Source organism: Haplochromis burtoni, unplaced genomic scaffold (assembly GCF_018398535.1).
Source record: "Haplochromis burtoni strain Fernald_Lab_line unplaced genomic scaffold, NCSU_Asbu1 Contig_77, whole genome shotgun sequence".
Lineage (NCBI taxonomy): Eukaryota > Metazoa > Chordata > Actinopteri > Cichliformes > Cichlidae > Haplochromis > Haplochromis burtoni.
In genome coordinates, this window is record NW_024582438.1 from 2,002,510 (window position 1) to 2,020,946 (window position 18,437).

General features: G+C 41.5%; 1 protein-coding gene across 1 annotated transcript; it reads right to left on the bottom strand.

The window, feature by feature from the left end:
- Positions 1-1,695: 1,695 nt before the first annotated feature.
- Positions 1,696-16,689, bottom strand: LOC102305079 (transmembrane and coiled-coil domain protein 3). The gene is made up of 4 exons (XM_005929073.2): positions 16,437-16,689; positions 6,219-7,192; positions 5,880-6,015; positions 1,696-5,614 (listed from the first exon to the last, which is right to left on the bottom strand). The coding sequence occupies exons 1-4, from the start codon at positions 16,515-16,517 to the stop codon at positions 5,309-5,311; spliced, it is 1,497 nt and encodes a 498-aa protein (XP_005929135.1). The 5' UTR covers positions 16,518-16,689; the 3' UTR covers positions 1,696-5,308.
- Between the last annotated feature and the right edge of the window lie 1,748 nt (positions 16,690-18,437).

Sequence of the window (18,437 nt, forward strand, 5' to 3'; positions counted from 1 at the left end):
ACACACACACACACACACACACACACACACACACACACACACACACACACACACACACACACACACACACACACACACACACACACACACACACACACACTCAGAGACAGAGAGAGACTTATGCATAAGCAAGTCACCATTTCAGTGTTGAACTTCAGTGAGAACCAGAGCCAGAGGGACCCCGGTTAAGCAACGTGTCCATCATCAGCATTCCTGTTCCTGTGTCTCACCATGTGTCTGTATCTCTGCTTGGCAGGCACGCGCTAATCACACAGACATTACCATGCACATGCTGAGCCAGGTGAACCGTATTGCACTGCATCTGAGTTTAACCACGCACTGGGGTTCATTTCGGGTGTATTGTGTCAAACACTGAACATCCTTTAAATACTAATACATTGCTGCTGTTTCACAAACTTAAACTTAAAAAACAAACAAACAGTAGTCTTGGCATATTGCAAAAGCAAAGCCCGTAAAGTAAGCACTAAATCTGTTCTTCCCTCTTAACTGTGCAGTGTTTCCTGTACCTCTGACTGCCACACAAACCCCCAAAAGCAGAATATTTTCACACCTATGATTAACAACTTCTTCAACAGGTTTGACCAGCCCACAACCCCCCCACCCTCACCCTCACCTTCACTACAGAGTCCAATCCCCACTCTCCTACCTCCCTCGCTTCCCCCCCTTCCTGACACCATGACACCCCCCTCCTCCAATCCCTCTCTCAGCAGCAAGACATCTCCCCCCCTCCCCTCCTCCCAAACATCTCCCAGTGTCACAGTGGATCAGGTCAGGAGACAACTGAGGAAGCTTCGCCCCAGAAAGGCAGCAGGCCCAGACAAGGTGTGTCCTAGGATGCTAAAGGCGTGTGCTGCTGAACTTGGGGAGCCGCTACAACGAGTCTTCAACCTCAGTCTGCGACTGGGGAGAGTGCCCGCCCTATGGAAGACATCCTGCATCGTCCCGGTCCCCAAAAAGAACCGGCCCAATGAGCTGAATGACTTCCGACCGGTGGCACTGACGTCACATCTTATGAAGACTCTAGAGCGGCTCTTCCTCAACCTCCTCCGACCACAGGTACAACATGCCCAGGACCCACTACAGTTTGCATACAAGGCGGGTGTCGGAGTGGAGGATGCCATCCTGTACCTCCTACACAGAGCCCACTCACACCTGGATGGGGGAAAAGGCACGGTCAGGATCCTGTTTCTTGACTTTTCCAGTGCCTTTAATACCATCCGGCCCTGTATGCTTCAGGAAAAACTGAACAGGATGGAGGTGGACCCCTGCCTGGTCGCTTGGATCTCCGACTACCTCACCGACAGACCACAGTACGTCAGGCTGAAGGACATCACGTCTGACACGTGGTCAGCAGCACAGGAGCACCACAGGGAACTGTGCTGTCCCCTCTTCTCTTCACCCTGTACACCTCTGACTTCTGCTACAACTCTGAATTATGCCACATTCAGAAGTTTGCAGATGACACGGCCATCATGGGGTGTATCTGGGATGATCAGGAAGAGGAGTACAGAAGTCTGGTGAGGAACTTTGTCGCATGGAGTCACACAAACCACCTGCAACTCAACACCTCAAAGACTAAGGAACTGGTTGTGGACTTCGGGAGGTCCAGAGAAGGTCCACTGCCGGTTCAGATAGAGGGGGAGGAGGTGGAGGTGGTCAACAAGTACAAGTACCTCAGGCGCTTTTCCCGTTTCACTCAAACACACCTTTCGTGATTGTGCCCAGCGAGCTTAATGTTAACTTCATCAGTCCACTCCACTTCTTTTTCTAAATGAGTCTGGCTTAATCAGCTGTTGCTTTGCAGACGTCAGATTGTTGACGAGGTCGCAGGGATTGTTGATGATTCATCCATATATAGAATGTGTTTGTCCTATAAAGTTGCAATGTTTAACAGAGCACCACTCAACACTTCCTGGAGACTTTTCAGTGATATGTGGGGGCACGGGGGGGTCCTTTCAAATGCCTTTTTCCTCCTTCCTTGTCCATGACATCTCAGGAAGAGGACATTGCGAGCTACATTTTATTTGCTTAGCCTAATTTTCAGCTGCTCGGTGAGTTGTCATGGTAAGTAAGTGTTATCACAAGGTTTTAATTTACACTTTACCATTAGGTCCGGAAATGTTTGGACAGTGAGAAAATTGCGATTTTGTCTCTCTGTTCCAGCACAGTAGAATTTAAACAAATCAGTCAAGTGCACTTTCATCTTTAATTTGAGGTGCTGAAAAAAATAATGTGTCATTGACTACTGAAGAAATCATTTGTATTTTTATTAAACAGGTTGAATTAAAAAAAACAAAAAGGTCCTGAGGAGAGCAGGAACATTAGAAGTAGGCTAATTAACAGTTTTTGGTTCTGGGAAAAAAAACAGAAAATGCATTGGTTGGTTTGACAGGATTAAAAGCCCCGGTCTGCTGAACAATGGTGGATAATCACAGATTTCTTTCTGTAGCAAAGAAAATCTCTCTCAGACCATCCAGCCAAGCAAAGAGCACTTACATTTTCACAAAAAAATAAGAGTCACATTAGACTTTATCAAAAAAAATAATACTTTGATGATCATTCACTGTGATGATGTGGCAGGAGACAAAATCATCTGGATGACTTCCACAGAGCTTCATGTTCATTCAAAGTTAAGTGAATAAACAAAATCTGGTTGGAAAGAATATTTCAGAGGTATTGTAGCTTTACAGTGATGTGATTTTCTATCGGGCCTGATTGATATCGCTGTAATGTGCTCATTCATTAAACTGAAGGCATCTATGATCATCAGCCCCATGGGTGCTAAAATCCACACGGATGGGAGTCACACCGCTCATTTATGGAGAAGCATCTCACTGTACTCAAATGGCCTCCACAGTCAGCAGATCCCAATTCAATAGACCATCATTGGGATGTGGTGGAACAGGAGATTTGGATGCAGGAATAACTGCATCAGTTGTGTGATGCCGTGATTACAATATGAACCACAATCTCTGGGAATGTTTCCAAAGAATTAACCCAAAAGAAGGGACAACCTGGTGTTAACCCAGTGTACCTAATGAAGTGTGATTGTACAGGGTAAACTGTAAATTTCAGAACAGGGCACTACTTCTCCACACTGGTTTGAATATTACTGTTTCAATGAATCTTTGTAGTTTATATATTTGTTTGAAGTGATGGCTTTTTTCTTTCTTTTTCTTTTTGACTGAATCTATCATTTAGATTAAAGAAAAAAGAATAAACGTGTATAGTACTGCCATGCAGACTGTATAATGCTCTGCCCCGTTCTTGCCTACGTTCATGTCAAAAGTGCAGCACTACCACCCCCTAGTGGTGATGAAGGAGATAGTGTTTAGTAGAAGAGGCTTGCAAATACTTGGACTGCTTGAATTAGGTTTATTTATCCCATAAGAAAATAAGATAATGAGAAATAAAAATCAGTATTATTAACAAGGACTACACTGATACTTTTCCGCTGATATAAATATCTTACTCAGATGGCGTTTTACCGAACTTTGTTGCTTTATAACAGCAGTCCACATTTACAGAATGACACCAAATACAACAAAAATATCACAGTCACTCAACACCAATTCCATCAACAAGTTGATTTAAAAAGGTTTAATTTAACAGAAATGGTTAGACGAAGGCACATGATGCATAAAAATACAACTGATTGATCAGATAGTGCACCAGAGATGAAAACAGCATGTAAACCAGATTTTAGTTCTGCTTGTAAAACTTCCTTTAAACATGTCAAAACGGGAACAAACAAATAAACAAAACAAAACAAAAAAATCATACAGTCAATAAAACAGAAAGATGACGACAAATATAAACGCAAAGCTGATTATTGTGGCAGACAGACATTAAAAGTGGTCCACGGCTTCATGTGGAATTCTTGTAGGCAACGTTTACAAGACAAAATGAAATAACACAACTGTAAGTCCAAGAGACAAAAATATATAGGCTTGTAGTTTTTCACTGAGAGCTTTTCGCCTGCATCCTCTCTGCTGCGAGTAGTGAAGGCTTTTTTTGTTTTGTTTTTTGCTCTTTTAAGAAGGGAATTGCATTTTTCCTCAGAAAAAGGCATTGTATCACAGTATACCCCATCATCTCTCTGTCACATTATTAGTAAAAGTCCAACATGAAAGTGGAAGTAGGGAAAACAAAAAGCCTAAGACATTATTTACTGTATATACAGTGAACCAAGTGAGCGACTGTGCTGTGTGTCTATGCTAGAGAGCTGGTGTGTGCTGATATTACACTACTAGCATGCGCTAATGCAGATGGATTGATTTTTTTTGGCCCTTGAGAGAAGAGACAGCTGGTCTTGTCAGAGCTCAGCAGTGACTTCCGTGGTTATGGATCTCTCGTGCTAACATTAGTGTTGTTTTCCTTCCTTCCAGCTCCCTGTCACTGATGTAAAAACGCCCACTCCTAAAAGAATAATTGTTAAAAACAAACTGTGCTCTTGGAAATCAAATATATTGCACTTTAGAACAAGGCCAGACAACGTTTTAAAAAAAAGTAAGAAGAAAGAGAATGCATAAAAATAGGATGTCCAGTGTCGCTAATTTTTGTCTGCAGATTCTCCAGTGAAACAATTACTTTCACAATTAGAAAAATATGGTCATTCATTCTCATGCAACCTGTTAATGTACCTTAAAACTAAGCCTGAGGACACTGAGGAACAGCTTTGCAAAGTCTACCTACCAGCAGCAAAACCTCTTAAAAACCATATAACAGTTTATGTTTTGTGTAAACGAAATGTCTGCTAGCACATATTTAGCAATCAGAATATCAAATAAATGCAAATATTCCTAAATATGGAAGCGTTCCTCTCCAGTGGAATTAGAAATTCATAGGCGTGGACAACAAGACACGACAACCGAGGTCTTGTTTGAGTTTTTGAGTGTAGTTTGATTTATGTTAAAGTCAAGCTGAAGACAAACGAGAAAGAATAATTGCACATCTTTATCTTATTTATGGATTATTTACCTAAAACAGTAACTCAATAGTAAAACATCACTTTTCCTCCCCCCTCTTGACTATTGACTAGCAGAGTTTGCTGTTATGTAAATATAATTTGAATGTTATATGAAATAGTTAGTAACACACATTCAAGTTCTAGAGGAGAAAAAAATCAAAAGAGTTTTATTTCAGTCTGACTAAAAAAAGAGAGATCTGTGTAATTGCATGGCGACTACGTCTTCTGACGATTGTACAACCAATCCTCTCAGACCGTCCTCTCCTGACAACTTACAGCATCTGTGTTAATGGTATTTTCAGTGTGTTTTCTTTCCTACTAAGCAGGCATCAATAACCTGTCTAAGGCATACTGTAAACGGTCCCAGTTCTTCCAAAATACAGTCAAAAAACAAATCCCCAGGCAGGTAGCTACCACATGATACCGGCTCCTCATCAGTGGAGCGGCAAACTTGGCAGCAGTGGAGACGCACACCAGGATGACGGTGATGATGGCCACCATGACGTTGATGCTCTTCCCCAGCAGGACTCGGGCGTCGTGGCTCTCGAGTTGGACCGTCTGCTGCTGCTGCTGCTGCTGGAGCTCCAGCTTGGACACGCGAGTCTGACACGACTCCAGGGCTTCCTGAGAAAGGTGGGGAGAGGGGTTTTTATGGGTCAGACCGTCTCTCAACTTGCTAAAGGGCATTTCGCTGACCTTTAAACACTCAATTACCCAAATTCCTCTAAAAGAATTCTTCTGCATCAGCAGAGAGAGGCCGCTTGGACAGATGACAATGGCCATGTGCTGAGATATTAGACACTTACAGGCATGGTGTATTTTTGCGATCCATCTTACGTGCTGCTTATGTGTGAAGCATCGCAACATAAGTAGATTCACCACTATTTACCTGTATGTCCCTGGCCCTTTCGTGAGCCTGGTAGGCCACCCTCTCCTCAATGCTGGCCAGCTCCTGCTTCAGATTTGCCATCTCATTCTGGTGAAGTTCTGACAGGTCATTCAGCTGGTCTTCCAAACGCTCATACCTGCCAGTCAACACAAGGGGATGGTTAATATTCATATCACTGCGGATTTTAAAGTAGTTAATGACACGTGGTATTAAGCTTATTGTTATCTCAAATTCTCTTAGAGTTATGCTTGTTTATTTTAGATGAACATTTTATATTGGTATGTCTGTTCTTATTATTGTTATTTAACAATAATGAAATGCCAAGTTGTGTAATCGTACCTGTATCTCTCATCCTGCAGTGATTGGCTGATAATGCCATACTCTCTCTCGAACTGTGCCTTTAACTCCTCTATATCCTCCTCCAGCTGATTCTGGGCATCTTTAATCTCCCTCACCTCCTCCAGGGTCAGGGCAAGTCTGCCCTGGTTGTCTTCCCCTGTTTGATCCCCCTTAGCTTGGCTCTGACACGGCCCTGCAGACGCTCCTGCCCCTGCTGGGTTTCCATTATTGTCTGAAACAGAAGCGCTGCCTGAGGAGCACTCGTCATCACTGGGATACTTGGGTTTGCCCACTATAGAGGTGCTGTTACTCAGTCCCTTCACTTCAGTGTCAGTGGACAGTGGAGAAGAAGAGTCCAGAGTGGTTTTGAGGTGGGCAATGTTATCAGCGCTGCCAAACTTGTTCCTGATGAGGTTGGCGAACTCTCTGGGCTTGCTGAAGAAGAAAGGAGGAGACAGCGAAACACCTGGTCCAATGGTTTTTATCTTGTCCATGGTCGGGTGTCGGCCACTGCTTGTCATGTCCCTCAGCTGTCTGGGTGACTCCCGGGGTATGGTGCTGTGTTTAACAGAGGAAGAGCGAGCGGGAGGGCTTTGATAGTTTTCACTGTCTTTCATCTTTCGATGGTACTGTTCCAGCTTCTTTTGCATCTGGGCAATGTTCTGAGCTGACTTCTGGTTCTTTTTCTCAAACACCTGCTTGATGCGCCCCACCTGCTGCTTGTCCGCACTGTCCATGAGCTTCAGATACTCAGCTAAATTCTCATCTCGTGTCGTTTGCTCGATCTTTATCTGTTCTGTGACTTTCAGTATCTTTTGCTGGAGGCTGTCCAAGCACGAGCGACTACGCTGGACCTCAAAGCCGACAGCAGCATAGGGACTTCCATCACTGAGCTCCAGATCCAAATTATTCTCTGAAGAACCCCGGCGCATTGACAGCGGGAGGCCTATAAAACTGCTCTCTCTACTCCGGTCCTACAAAAGAAGAAAATCAAAAATTAAGCAAAAATATATGAAATTTGGTATAGTCAAGTATCAGTCAATACCACAGCGCTGCTATTAAAAACAAGCTACTGGTCATCTCACAGTAGAATAAAGGATTTTTCCTTTCTCAGTTAAGAGACACTGGACTTGTACTCATTTTGCACCACCTGCAAAATATATACACACATACATGCTTGTCACTAAAAGCAACCATCCAAAAGAAAAAAGAATTCAAAAAAGAATTCAATTGCAGTAGGTATCCTATAACTGTTTCATGCTTTTAAATGTAGATGACAGCATTTTACTGTAATTTACAAGAGATATATTTTTCAGTGTAAATAACGTATTAAACTGGTGCATTTACAGGAAGGACCTTTTACTACCTTTTACTCTGCTTAATAAAAAAATAAAAAAACCCACAGCATTCTGGGAAAGTAAATATTTTATCAGGACTTCCAACTAAAAAAGTCTGAATTCAAAAAGTAAGGTTTTTATTTTACCCTTTTTTAAGATCAGGGCCTGTTTTCTAGTTTTGGCCCCAATTTTAAATTTGATCATATTATTTTATTCGACAATAAAATTACATGTACACTTCCTGGGTACGAGTCTTTAATACAGAGGGTCTTTATCATTATCACAGAGACACAGCTATGCTAAACAACCTAAAAGTAGGTCAGCATTTTTAACTAAGCATTACAATCTACAGCTGCAGCTGTAAAGTAAAAGCACATGTGACCAACTGCTCATACTATGAATCCGATAATGTTTTCAGGCGCTCATTTGCTTCAAATTACTAGCTTAAATAATTGGGGTAAACATCATTATTTTCTTAGATACATTCAAGAAAATACAATATTTCCACATAGTAATCTCTGGCTCGAGCACTATTCAGCATTTCACACTGTGAGGCCATCTGGGTGTGTCTATAATGCTCTTATTTGGAAAATCTGTTACATTTTAAGAGCCAGAATTTAATCCTGTTTGTTTATAATATAGATTAAAAAAACAGTTGACAAAATTCATACAACTACTCTTAGTATGTGTGAAAGAAGTGGAGCATGTACATCTAATGTAGGTCAGTGATAATGTCACACAAAGGCGCAAGGCAGCAGAAAATCCCTATTCCAGACAATGTACCCTAGTTTTACAGTTAATAACCGTTTTTTGTGATTAAAGCTGAATGTTATGCTCACTTTTTGTACTCTGTTGCAGGCTTGAGGAAGTAAGCATAATATATACAGGCTGAGTAAGCAAGATTGCATTTAGTAGGGAACTAGAAGACATCCCGTTATGAGGAAACTGTAGGAAAGCAGAGAAGCAAAAATGTAATCATGCTTCTAAGCTGCACTTTAAAGAGCAGAAGTGTCGCTTAAAGTGTAAAAAAAAATCTGCAGCCCATCGGTGGCTCAACAAACCATTTCGTCTTGCAAGCTGATCACAGTGCAACACCCCTGTAGTGAAAGAGGGTGTAAGCTATTAAAGCCTTACACTAAGTGTTGTACAATAAGCACTATAGGCGGCACAAAACTGCACTAATCCTTAACAAATGTAACACCGCTAGTTAGTAAATAAACAGCTAACTCAAGCAGGCTCAATCTTGCTTAGCATTTCAGCATCGCCACGTAATGGTCACTTATTGCAAGCTAAGTATCTTGACATCAGCAAATGCACCCACAGTTAACCACATAATGAAACTTCTCAACACATGACTCCCACGTGAACCTCGAGAGAAGGTTTACAGGATGATGTATGAGTACGTGCCTGGTGCACACACTGAAAAACACTGCTCAGACTAAAACAAAAACACAGTCAGCGGGACCATCTCTCTGAATTCAGCTTAATTCAAGGTATCCAATTTCACAGGTGAATAGGATTTACCTGCTGTTGGCTCTATGATGTCACACCAAACTAGCCACACTTGTTTAATAATGTGAAGGCAAGAATCTAATGACATGATTATTACTGCAGCACACTGTGTTTGTACCACAGTGAACAAGCACAAACAGCTTCACGTATATTTGTAGCCATGCTTGTGGTCACGTTGATGCAGACTGTAATCAGTCTGCAGCCACTGAATGACATGCTGCATGATTTAGCACACATAACTATGACTCCAGGAATATATATCTACTGGTGTTGTAATGCCATCATCAGGCAACAAGGCAATTTTCCAAAATATTTAACCTACCTATCAACGCAACTAATAGCATGTTCAGTGCCTTGTTCTTAAAGGGAACTTCTGGCAGCAACTTTAGAAGTCCAAAAATAAAAATTATTTCCACACCAGGAAAAAAGACTTTTAATCAACTATCAGTTAATTAATCAAGCATTGATAATATGCAATCAAACATACAAAGTGAGGTTACGCTGCTGTTTTATTCATTGCTATTCATTCAAGGTATCCTATTACACAAGTAAATTCAGTTTACTTCCTGTAAACAGAGTATGAGGTCAGGTAAAGGAGGTAAATTCCATTTACCTGCTGCTGGCACTATGACTTCACGCTCAACTAGTCAAACTTGTTTGATAGCCTGATAAGTTAGGGAAGAACTGATTATTACTAGAAGAAGCTGGTGGTTACGTTGGTGCAGACTGCAATCCTCAGCAGCCACTGGATGAACTGTGACATAATTTATATATACATATCTGTGATCCCAGGAATATGTATAATATGTATCGTGACTTTGTAATGCCATCATCGGGTCAAAAAGTCAACAATGCCACTAATGGCATGGTTAGTGACATGTTCCTCAAACGTGTTCTGTTCGGTCTCTGCTTTCAAAGTCCAAAAAGTTACTTCCACCCCAGAAACAAGTATACTTTAATCAACAATCAGCGAACTAATCATGTTTTAATAATACACAAACAAAAACTTAAAAGCTAAAGTTAAACTGTTGTTTTATTTATTATAATATAAGATTCAAGCTAGCCATGTTAGTATCAGACCATTTCACCCATCCTGGATGCTCCCCTTGAACTGAGCCCTCTAAGAAGGACACCACTGGGATAACATGATCAGCTCAAAAAACAAAAAAAAAAAAAATATGGTGGCAAACTGTGATGGCTGAGCTGACAGATCCATTACTTCCTCTAGGAATGAAGAGGACAAACTAACTCCACAGCATCCATCTATTAGAGAATCACTGATTTAGTGCAAATCAGCAAATGTTGGAATCCTAACAGGCTCAGCTAAGATTGTGAAAACAGTAACAATTACACTTGTTAAACATCATTATGAGCCTGTTGCAAAGGCAAAATCAGCATTAAGCTGCCATCATGGATTTAAACTAATCTCATTTATACACACACACACACATATATAAATATATATATTTGTCTGTAATTACACAGTATATTCTTCATTATGTGTAGTGTGTAACTGGAGAACAGCACGCTTATTTCTACAAGCAAGCCAGGGTTTTTTTCAGCCTCTGTCCTCATCCTACTCTCACACTCTCTCTGGCATCTGTCCTTATTGAACACAGAAGTCTTTCTCTGCAGAGAAAAAAGCTTACTTTGTCATGTTCTACCTCTGCCCTGTCCAGGACTGAGCCACTGCATATTGAATCACTGGCCTGACGTAAAGTCAGACGAACCCTGCATCCAGTTGTGGTCTTGCCCCATCGGCTGTGAAGGCTCTAATTCTCCACCAAACAATAGGTTTCACATATAAACCGACCTTTTAGTCAAACCTGATTTCCATACAAAACAATGAGAAACTTAATGTTGCCTCGCTTAAGAGGAAGTGTAAAGTAAGCTGCTGTATTGCTCACTCAAATTACCAAATCTTTTCAGAGTTCATATGACAGTCACAAAGAACTGCCTGTTCCACCAGACAGCTTAGACTGCATGCTATTTCTGCAGTGCTTGAACAAAGCTAGCTCCTCAGGCGCTCTCCCACCACTAGCATTTTCTTTGGAAATGTTCAATATTGTCCTCTGCACCATTAGGGGCTAAACACTGAGCACAGGGGTCTTACTCTGTTGCTTCAATGTGCTGAGATAACATAAATATGGAACAAGTGCAAAATAGATCAGATGGAAACCTGGCAACCACTGGTGAATCACTGCCGAGGCCTGCAGTAAGATTTATGTAAAGGGTATTGATAAAACTTCCACACTTGTACTGCACCTGAATTTCAAGCTTAAAAATTATAAAACAAGGAACTTTGTGATATAAACATAAGTGTCTTTTAACTGGATGAGGCCATAATCGTGAGAGCGACCTAAATAACATAACCCAGACATTTTTTACATTCTGGAAACCATCTGCAAGTATGACAGCTGGCAATTTCCTCACACGAGATTGATGAAATTGTATCATTTCAATTTAATAAGCACATCTGCACCACCACTGCTGCTGCTACTTAAAATTTCGAACCACTCTGAATAACCGCAGGAGCAATCTGAAGGTCTCTGCGGATGAGTGGTCCTGCTAAATGAAGTTGGCTCACGCTGATGAAAATGTCCTCCCCAAATCTGCTGAGGAGCTGCCCTACTTTTCACTCACTTTCTCCAAAAACATTTGCGCAGCCAGAGACCGGTGAGATCCCGGTTACATTTTTGATCCCCTCTAATCGTGCCTTTAAAATATGTTTTATCACTACAAATGAGGTGTGTTCTCACCCTAAATAAAGTCTTCGAGATGCTGTCTTTTGAATTAGCAAGCCAGGCAATACGCCCATTGGTGTTTTGACTCACAAATAGATTTTAGTGTGTCAGTAGAGCAGAAGAAGAAGAAAACAGAGAGCTGGAGACAAGGCAGAGAGAGAGAACTGAAACAGATATAAAAAGGACAGGAACAGAGGTTGCCCCCAAACAGAGCTCAGCAGCACACATCATCCCAATCATCATCATCATCTCCAACAGCAGGATCAGCAGGAGTCCTCCGTGCCCTCAGGGTGCCTCCTTCACAACTCAACCCTGCATGAGCCCCCTGTTCCCCCTCCCACGCTGTCCTACATAGCACACAGAGTCTGTCCAGCACCATGACCCATTTAATAAGCCCTGACCTCGCTTGACAGCATAACATAAAGATCCATCTGCATTAGCCTCAATCTTAACCCAACAAGGAAACGCTGTGTGTTGTTAGGCCTGAGAAAACCCACTCAAAACTTAGCTACAGTTCGAGGGCAAAGTCGCTGCAGATGCTGCTTATCTTGCACTGAAGTGTACTCTCTCTTGGATCAATGATCTAGTTAGTGATTCAATTTTTCATGCAAAGGCAGGCCTCGCACTCATCTGCCCACTGCACCACCACGAGAAACAGACTGAGCAGCAATTCAGCATTTAAGTTCTGAGGAAGAGCAAGGGTGAGAGCTCACAAATTATTTAGAACTGGGTGGATATGCAGAGGATGTTTACTAAATTCTGAGTAGTATGGCTAAAATAAATATCCGTTTAGATTGATTGAACGTGCAGCTGATTTCTTTTCATCTTGCTGAACCCACTGCCCCTTTCAGTTTGAGTGAACATTATTATAACCACAGACATTTTCTTATGCAAACAGGAACACATTGTCCCCAATACCAGGAAGTAATGTTTGCTAGTACTCACAATCCCTTTTGCAATCTAGAGAAACCATCAGTTCACAGGGCCTGGTCATGCAAGTGCACAAGCACATTCAAATACAAGCACAGGTGTTTGCACCAGTTTGATGTAACTGGATCCAAATGACAAAACATTTGGTGTTTGGTGTGCTGTCACTGGCTCTTGGCACGCCCAAGTAAACACGCACAAACAAGGCAACGGAGCTGGCACACTTGAAGAGATGGAACAAAACCGTCCCTTCAGCCGAGAACAGAATCACAGAGGGGAAGAAGCCCTCGATGCTTATTGGTATTCCCTCCAGCTGATCCTCATGGATACAGACGCTCTCCCACTCAGGGCTCACACAGGGAAACAGGAAGAAAACCAGCGATATGGAGCGTGAGAGGGACAAGGAGCACATCTTTCATTTTAAAAAAACCTGACCCGGCGTCTCCCCCCTCTCCTCTCATCTGCATCCCACAGCTGCATATGTGGTCAAACTTTGATTGCTTTCTTTACTGAGGGGCCAAACTGTGCACCTTATTGGACTAAAAGGAATGGGGAAACTTGCAACAGAGTCTAAAGTCTTAAATTCCCTGAATGAATGATCCCCAGGGGGTCAGGGGAATTAATTGCTTAAGACATATTCACTATTATCTTAGAAGACAAGCTGCTCCAGGACTAAATCAATAGTCCATTAACACTTACTAGTGCCTGCTTGCCTCCAGTGACTGAGAGAGTATTGAGCGGGATTCAATTAAGATAAATACGCAACTATATTCAAGTGACCAAAACCGTTGATGTAACGAGGCTGGCGAGGACTCGAACACTTCAAAAGATATTTTCGGCTGCTCCCTTATTCGCGAGGTGTCACGGCAGGTAGCTCTGCATGTTTGGTTTGGCAGATTTTTTTTTTTATAACACTGGTGCTCTTCCTGAAACAACACTAAAAGGATTCGTGTCTCCTCCCGGCATCGAACAGGAGATCTTTCATTAAAACACTACATCACAGAGCCACTGAGGACTGAAGCACTTCTTTAGCCTTAAAAAGAAACACACAGGACCTACTTTAAAAACTTTTATTTAAGGACTCTGGCATACAATGCACAACATGTAAATATTATGCCGACGTGAAGGTCAATGTGCACCTTTTGCACGATAACACGCATGCGAGAATAGCATTACAGGTAAAGGGCACAGTTCACATATGGAGAGCTGGGTCACGGAGAAATGCCACAATCTCAGCAGAGCCACCACTCAGTAAGGGTTAAAGGCAGTCTCTGGAAGCCAGCCACGAAAAGCCAAGTTGCATCATTTTTGGCCTCTAACCCACTATATCTGCTGCACAATGGCTTTTTGAGAAACAAAACTGGAATGCCATTTACGGGCAACAAAATGAGGAAAAGCAAAACTACACAGCACAGCATTAATAAACCAGCTAACAGTCAGATGAGCTGATCCACTTTACTGTGTTAGCGATTATAACAAAACTGGTCTGACTGCTTATATAAGAATCCGGCTATAAAGTTATTCTGCATGATTCTTTCAAGCTGTACTCCAGGGAGAAGTGATCGATTTCAATTACTTATACTCTTAATTCAGTTTAAATTCAGTCTATTAACAGGAACCTAAAAAAAAGGGGGAAAAAACCCGTAATAGCACTTTTTAGTGACTGGGTGTCAGATGTAAAGGTTCATACTGAAAATGAGAAACAGTTTGCTGCTTCATGCCACTTTACTGAAGCAGCGAGAGAATCACACGTTTTATGTGTTAAAGTTTCTGGCTTTTAACAGATAACAGATCTGCCCCAGCCATTAGGGGACTTCTGACTCCTCGTGTGGTTTTCCCCCTATCCACCCAGTTTTAGTTAGCTACTTTTGTCAAGTTTCTTTCAGCTAAAAGACTTGTCATGGGACTTGAGTTAAGTGCCATTCTGATACTGTGTACTCTTAAGATTTTGAGGATATAAGCATATAAATAAAAACTTTCTTTTTTCCTTACTTTCATGAAATTGTAATATGAGTCATCAGGAGATTTTGTGATATAATCCTCCTTACCCTTCATCTACATCTGAAATCCTAACTTATGTGGTCGCTGACCACAAAGAAAACTCAACTGCGCTATCAAAAGAATATATTATGGTATAGTTTCCTTTAAATATCTGCTGTTATCGCTTTAATATAGATGAGCTGGGATCCTCATATGGTTGTGAAATAGTAAATAAATCCAATCAGAATAGGTTGCTCTGAACAAGCAAATATTTGATACAGTGTTTGCGTGATTAAGGTTTGTATTTGAACAACACCATAGCTGTTTTTACAAAGACCGATTCAGCAAAAAAATTCCCTGGTGGAAAAAGTCAGTAAGCAAGCCGTTCGCCTGAGAAACTTGTATTGTCCCCTGTAGAGGAACCGACTTCTTGTAGGTACTTTGCATAGTTTCTTATCAGTCTCTGACACCAGCTTCCTGGGAAAATTAGCAGTGAGTGCGCATATTACATGTTAAATATTCAGTACTTACTTTAGATTTTTTCTTTAAAGTGAACATCTTTCCAAGAAAGAATTGATGATCTTTCAAATTTACGAGCAATCATCATGACAGACTTGCAAAGGGAACAGCAGGCACTGATTCTAATTGATTTGAAAGTCGAATAAATGCGGGGAGCGTATTTACCTTTTCTGTGTGACTGACCTGCTTTTTATTTGCTTAAATTGGGAGAAATCACTAGAAAATATTGATTTTATGTATCACTTGATTGAGTATATCTCTTTGATTGTTTAAAAGACAATAAGCTGTTTACGTGTCCAAATATGTTTGTTTTTTGTTTTTAAGTTAACCCTTACCACTTTTTCACAGCTGTGCATGTCAGTAAGGTGGGGATGGATGAGAGTTTATGTTTTTTTACCCTTTAAAAACAAGGTTATGAACTGAGTCACTGAGCACAAACACAGAAGCACCTGTAAGACGCAGCGCAGTACAGTAGCTTATAACAAACACACTACCTAAGCTATTAAGTTTCCGCTCAGACTATTAGTTCTGCTGATAGCAAAACTGATAACCCAGCCAATATTCTTGGAAACAATGGGGGAAAATGGCCAGCTCATAATTTACTTTCCAACAATACGTTTCATAAACTTGTTCGCAACTTAAAGCTGGTCCTCATACCAGCTGGCCTTACTGAACATTTACCCAATATTGGCCTAGGCTGACTCACATATCGGGCAGACTCCACACCTGTGAGCAACACAGCAGGATCACAAACCATAGCCTCGAAAATGAACAAATGCATGGAATATGTATTAAGGAGTCACGTGTTTGTTTGGTTTAATATGTTTGCATGCTTCCACTAAACTTACCACCCTTGTGTTTAGAAACCATATTTAGGAGTGGTGGGCGTGTGTCTCTAAGAATCAATAAAACTTTTCAGATTATTATTAAACCATAGGATCAACCGCTTTCGGTAGCCCGGAGTTCACAGCCTCGGAGTCCCTTCACATCCCCATGAAGACATGCCCTTTTCTACAGTATCTGATGAGAGCGGCTCACTGAAAGCTCTTTGTTCGGGGAAACACGCAGCTTTAAAAGCGGCGCAGCTGTCGGTTTCACATGACGTGGAGCTCGAGAGGCAACAATGCATCGCTGGTACAGTACGGGTCCTGCCGTTCATCACACAACAATGCTGCAAAAACAGTCATTCACACACTCACCATCCGGCTGCTGCTGGTGCTGCTGCTGAGGTATTTCTCGACTTCGGACAAACTTCGCACGGACACGTTTGCGCTGGGCATAATAACCTCCAGTTAGTGGCCAGTTAGGAGCTGGTGGGTCGTCACTTCGGTGTCAGGACTAGTTTACAACTGTCGCCTAAACTCGTATCCATGTTTAGCCCCCCTTTTTTGCTCTCTCTCTCACTCCCTTACTCACTCACTCACCCGTGCACTGGCTGCTCCCTTCAACAAAACTGCGCGTGAACCTAAACCCCGCCCACTCGTCTCTCTGAAGGGTGGCTCAGCTGAAAGAGGAGGGGTTAACTCTTTAAACACACGTACCTGCCTGCTGAAGATAACACAGCGTTGAAACTCTTTTTCTCTCTTTCTCTTTATTACCACAACAATTTAAGGTACTGTAGTTAGAAATGTGCGCATTAAATACGGTTTTAGATATATTATAAATGGAGGAATCTCGTTTTGGAAAGCAAAAGTAGATAATAACTTATGAATATTTAACCCACTTAGCCTACATGTGTTATTAAAGGGGAAAAAATGCATTATAAGCAGGCAATCTAGTTATCATCGATTGAACTCTTGAGAGCATTTGCTAGAGTAAAAGCTGAAGGACTGTGGTTTAAAATTACTGTTGCAAATATCAGTTTAAAAGCTCATTTGTTGCTCTTGAAGTATCAAAGTGCACATCCTGAATTGGGTTCTACTTACCCTACAGAGCATTACCTAAGTCATTCAGTCAGCTGAATAATGCATACATTTTCTGAAGGGCTGAGTTTTTAAATTTAGTAAAGTGAGAAAGGGAAGGTTTACCAGATTGCATTTCGTTGCCCTGTACCTGTGCATGTGCAATGACAATAAAGTTGAATTTTACTGTATTCTATGTGTGGTTTGGAGGTGGCAGCACTGACTGAAAGATAGAAGGATGAGTTGGAGACTGTGGTTTGGAGACGAAGTTAAGGAGGCACACTTGGCTGACTTGGTTCAGACATGTGCAGAGGAGGGAGAGTGACTATATTGGACAAAGGATGTCCAATATAGTATATGGAGGGAGAAAGGACAACAGAGGAGGGTGAAGAAGTCACTTGGATGAGTGATGAAAATGTTCCTACGACCAAAAGTGAACAGAGTTTTCTGGGATTGAGCTGGATGATTGAGCATGGATCAACACACATCAAAGAATCTCATGGATGTCATGAAGGAGGACATGTAGAGAAGGGTGCGGATGATCTGCAGTAGGGGCCACTGAAGGGAGCAGTTAAAAAAAGAAGTAGTACTGAAACTGGGTTACTAGTACCCAGCTGTTAATGTGGTGTTGTTGTGGTGTGAAAAAGAAAAAAAGTGTTTTATTTTCCTCTGAGCTATGAAGTTTTGAAAATTTAAGTATCACAAAGTGCATGAGGATTCACTCAGATATTACTTACTGTGTCGTTGTAAAAAATACACTGATGAACATGTATTCAAAACCAATCTATATAAACTATTAAAGTAATTACTTGTGGGGAACAAACCCTTTGTTTCTTACTGTAGGGTTAATTCCATTGAACGATGCGGTCATTTTTAAAACTGTGCAAAAATAAATACAAGAAATGAAAGTGCAAAAGTGCAAAAAAATGTGATAACCGTTATTACGTGATAATATTTCAGCTTAAGTGGTGAAAAACAGGGTGGCAGTCAAAATGCGGAAGAAAACTAAGCAGTACACGCTGCAAAGTGAAAAATGTTGTAAAATAGGGTGATGATTGCATGTATCTATAACCAGACAATCAGCAGGCCTAACAGGAAGGAAGGAGGTTTGGCCTGATGATACTCACAGCAAGTTTGATCATTTTAGATAAACCGACAGCATAACTGACATATCGTGCTGATGTTTCCCTCCAAGAAGTATTTCAATTTGATGTAAAAGAATCTGGCTTACATATAACCGGTTCTGTCACCTTGTTTTTCAACCCCCCCCCCCCCCCCCCCCCCTCCTCCTCCTCACCC

Coding starts and splice junctions, on each gene's coding strand:
- LOC102305079 (XM_005929073.2), bottom strand. CDS start 16,517: ATGCCCAGCGCAAACGTGTCCGTGCGAAGTTTGTCCGAAGTCGAGAAA. Junction 7,193..16,436: donor GCACCAGCAGCAGCCGGATG/GTGAGTGTGTGA, acceptor CTTCTTTTGTAG/GACCGGAGTAGAGAGAGCAG. Junction 6,016..6,218: donor CTGCAGGATGAGAGATACAG/GTACGATTACAC, acceptor GTTGACTGGCAG/GTATGAGCGTTTGGAAGACC.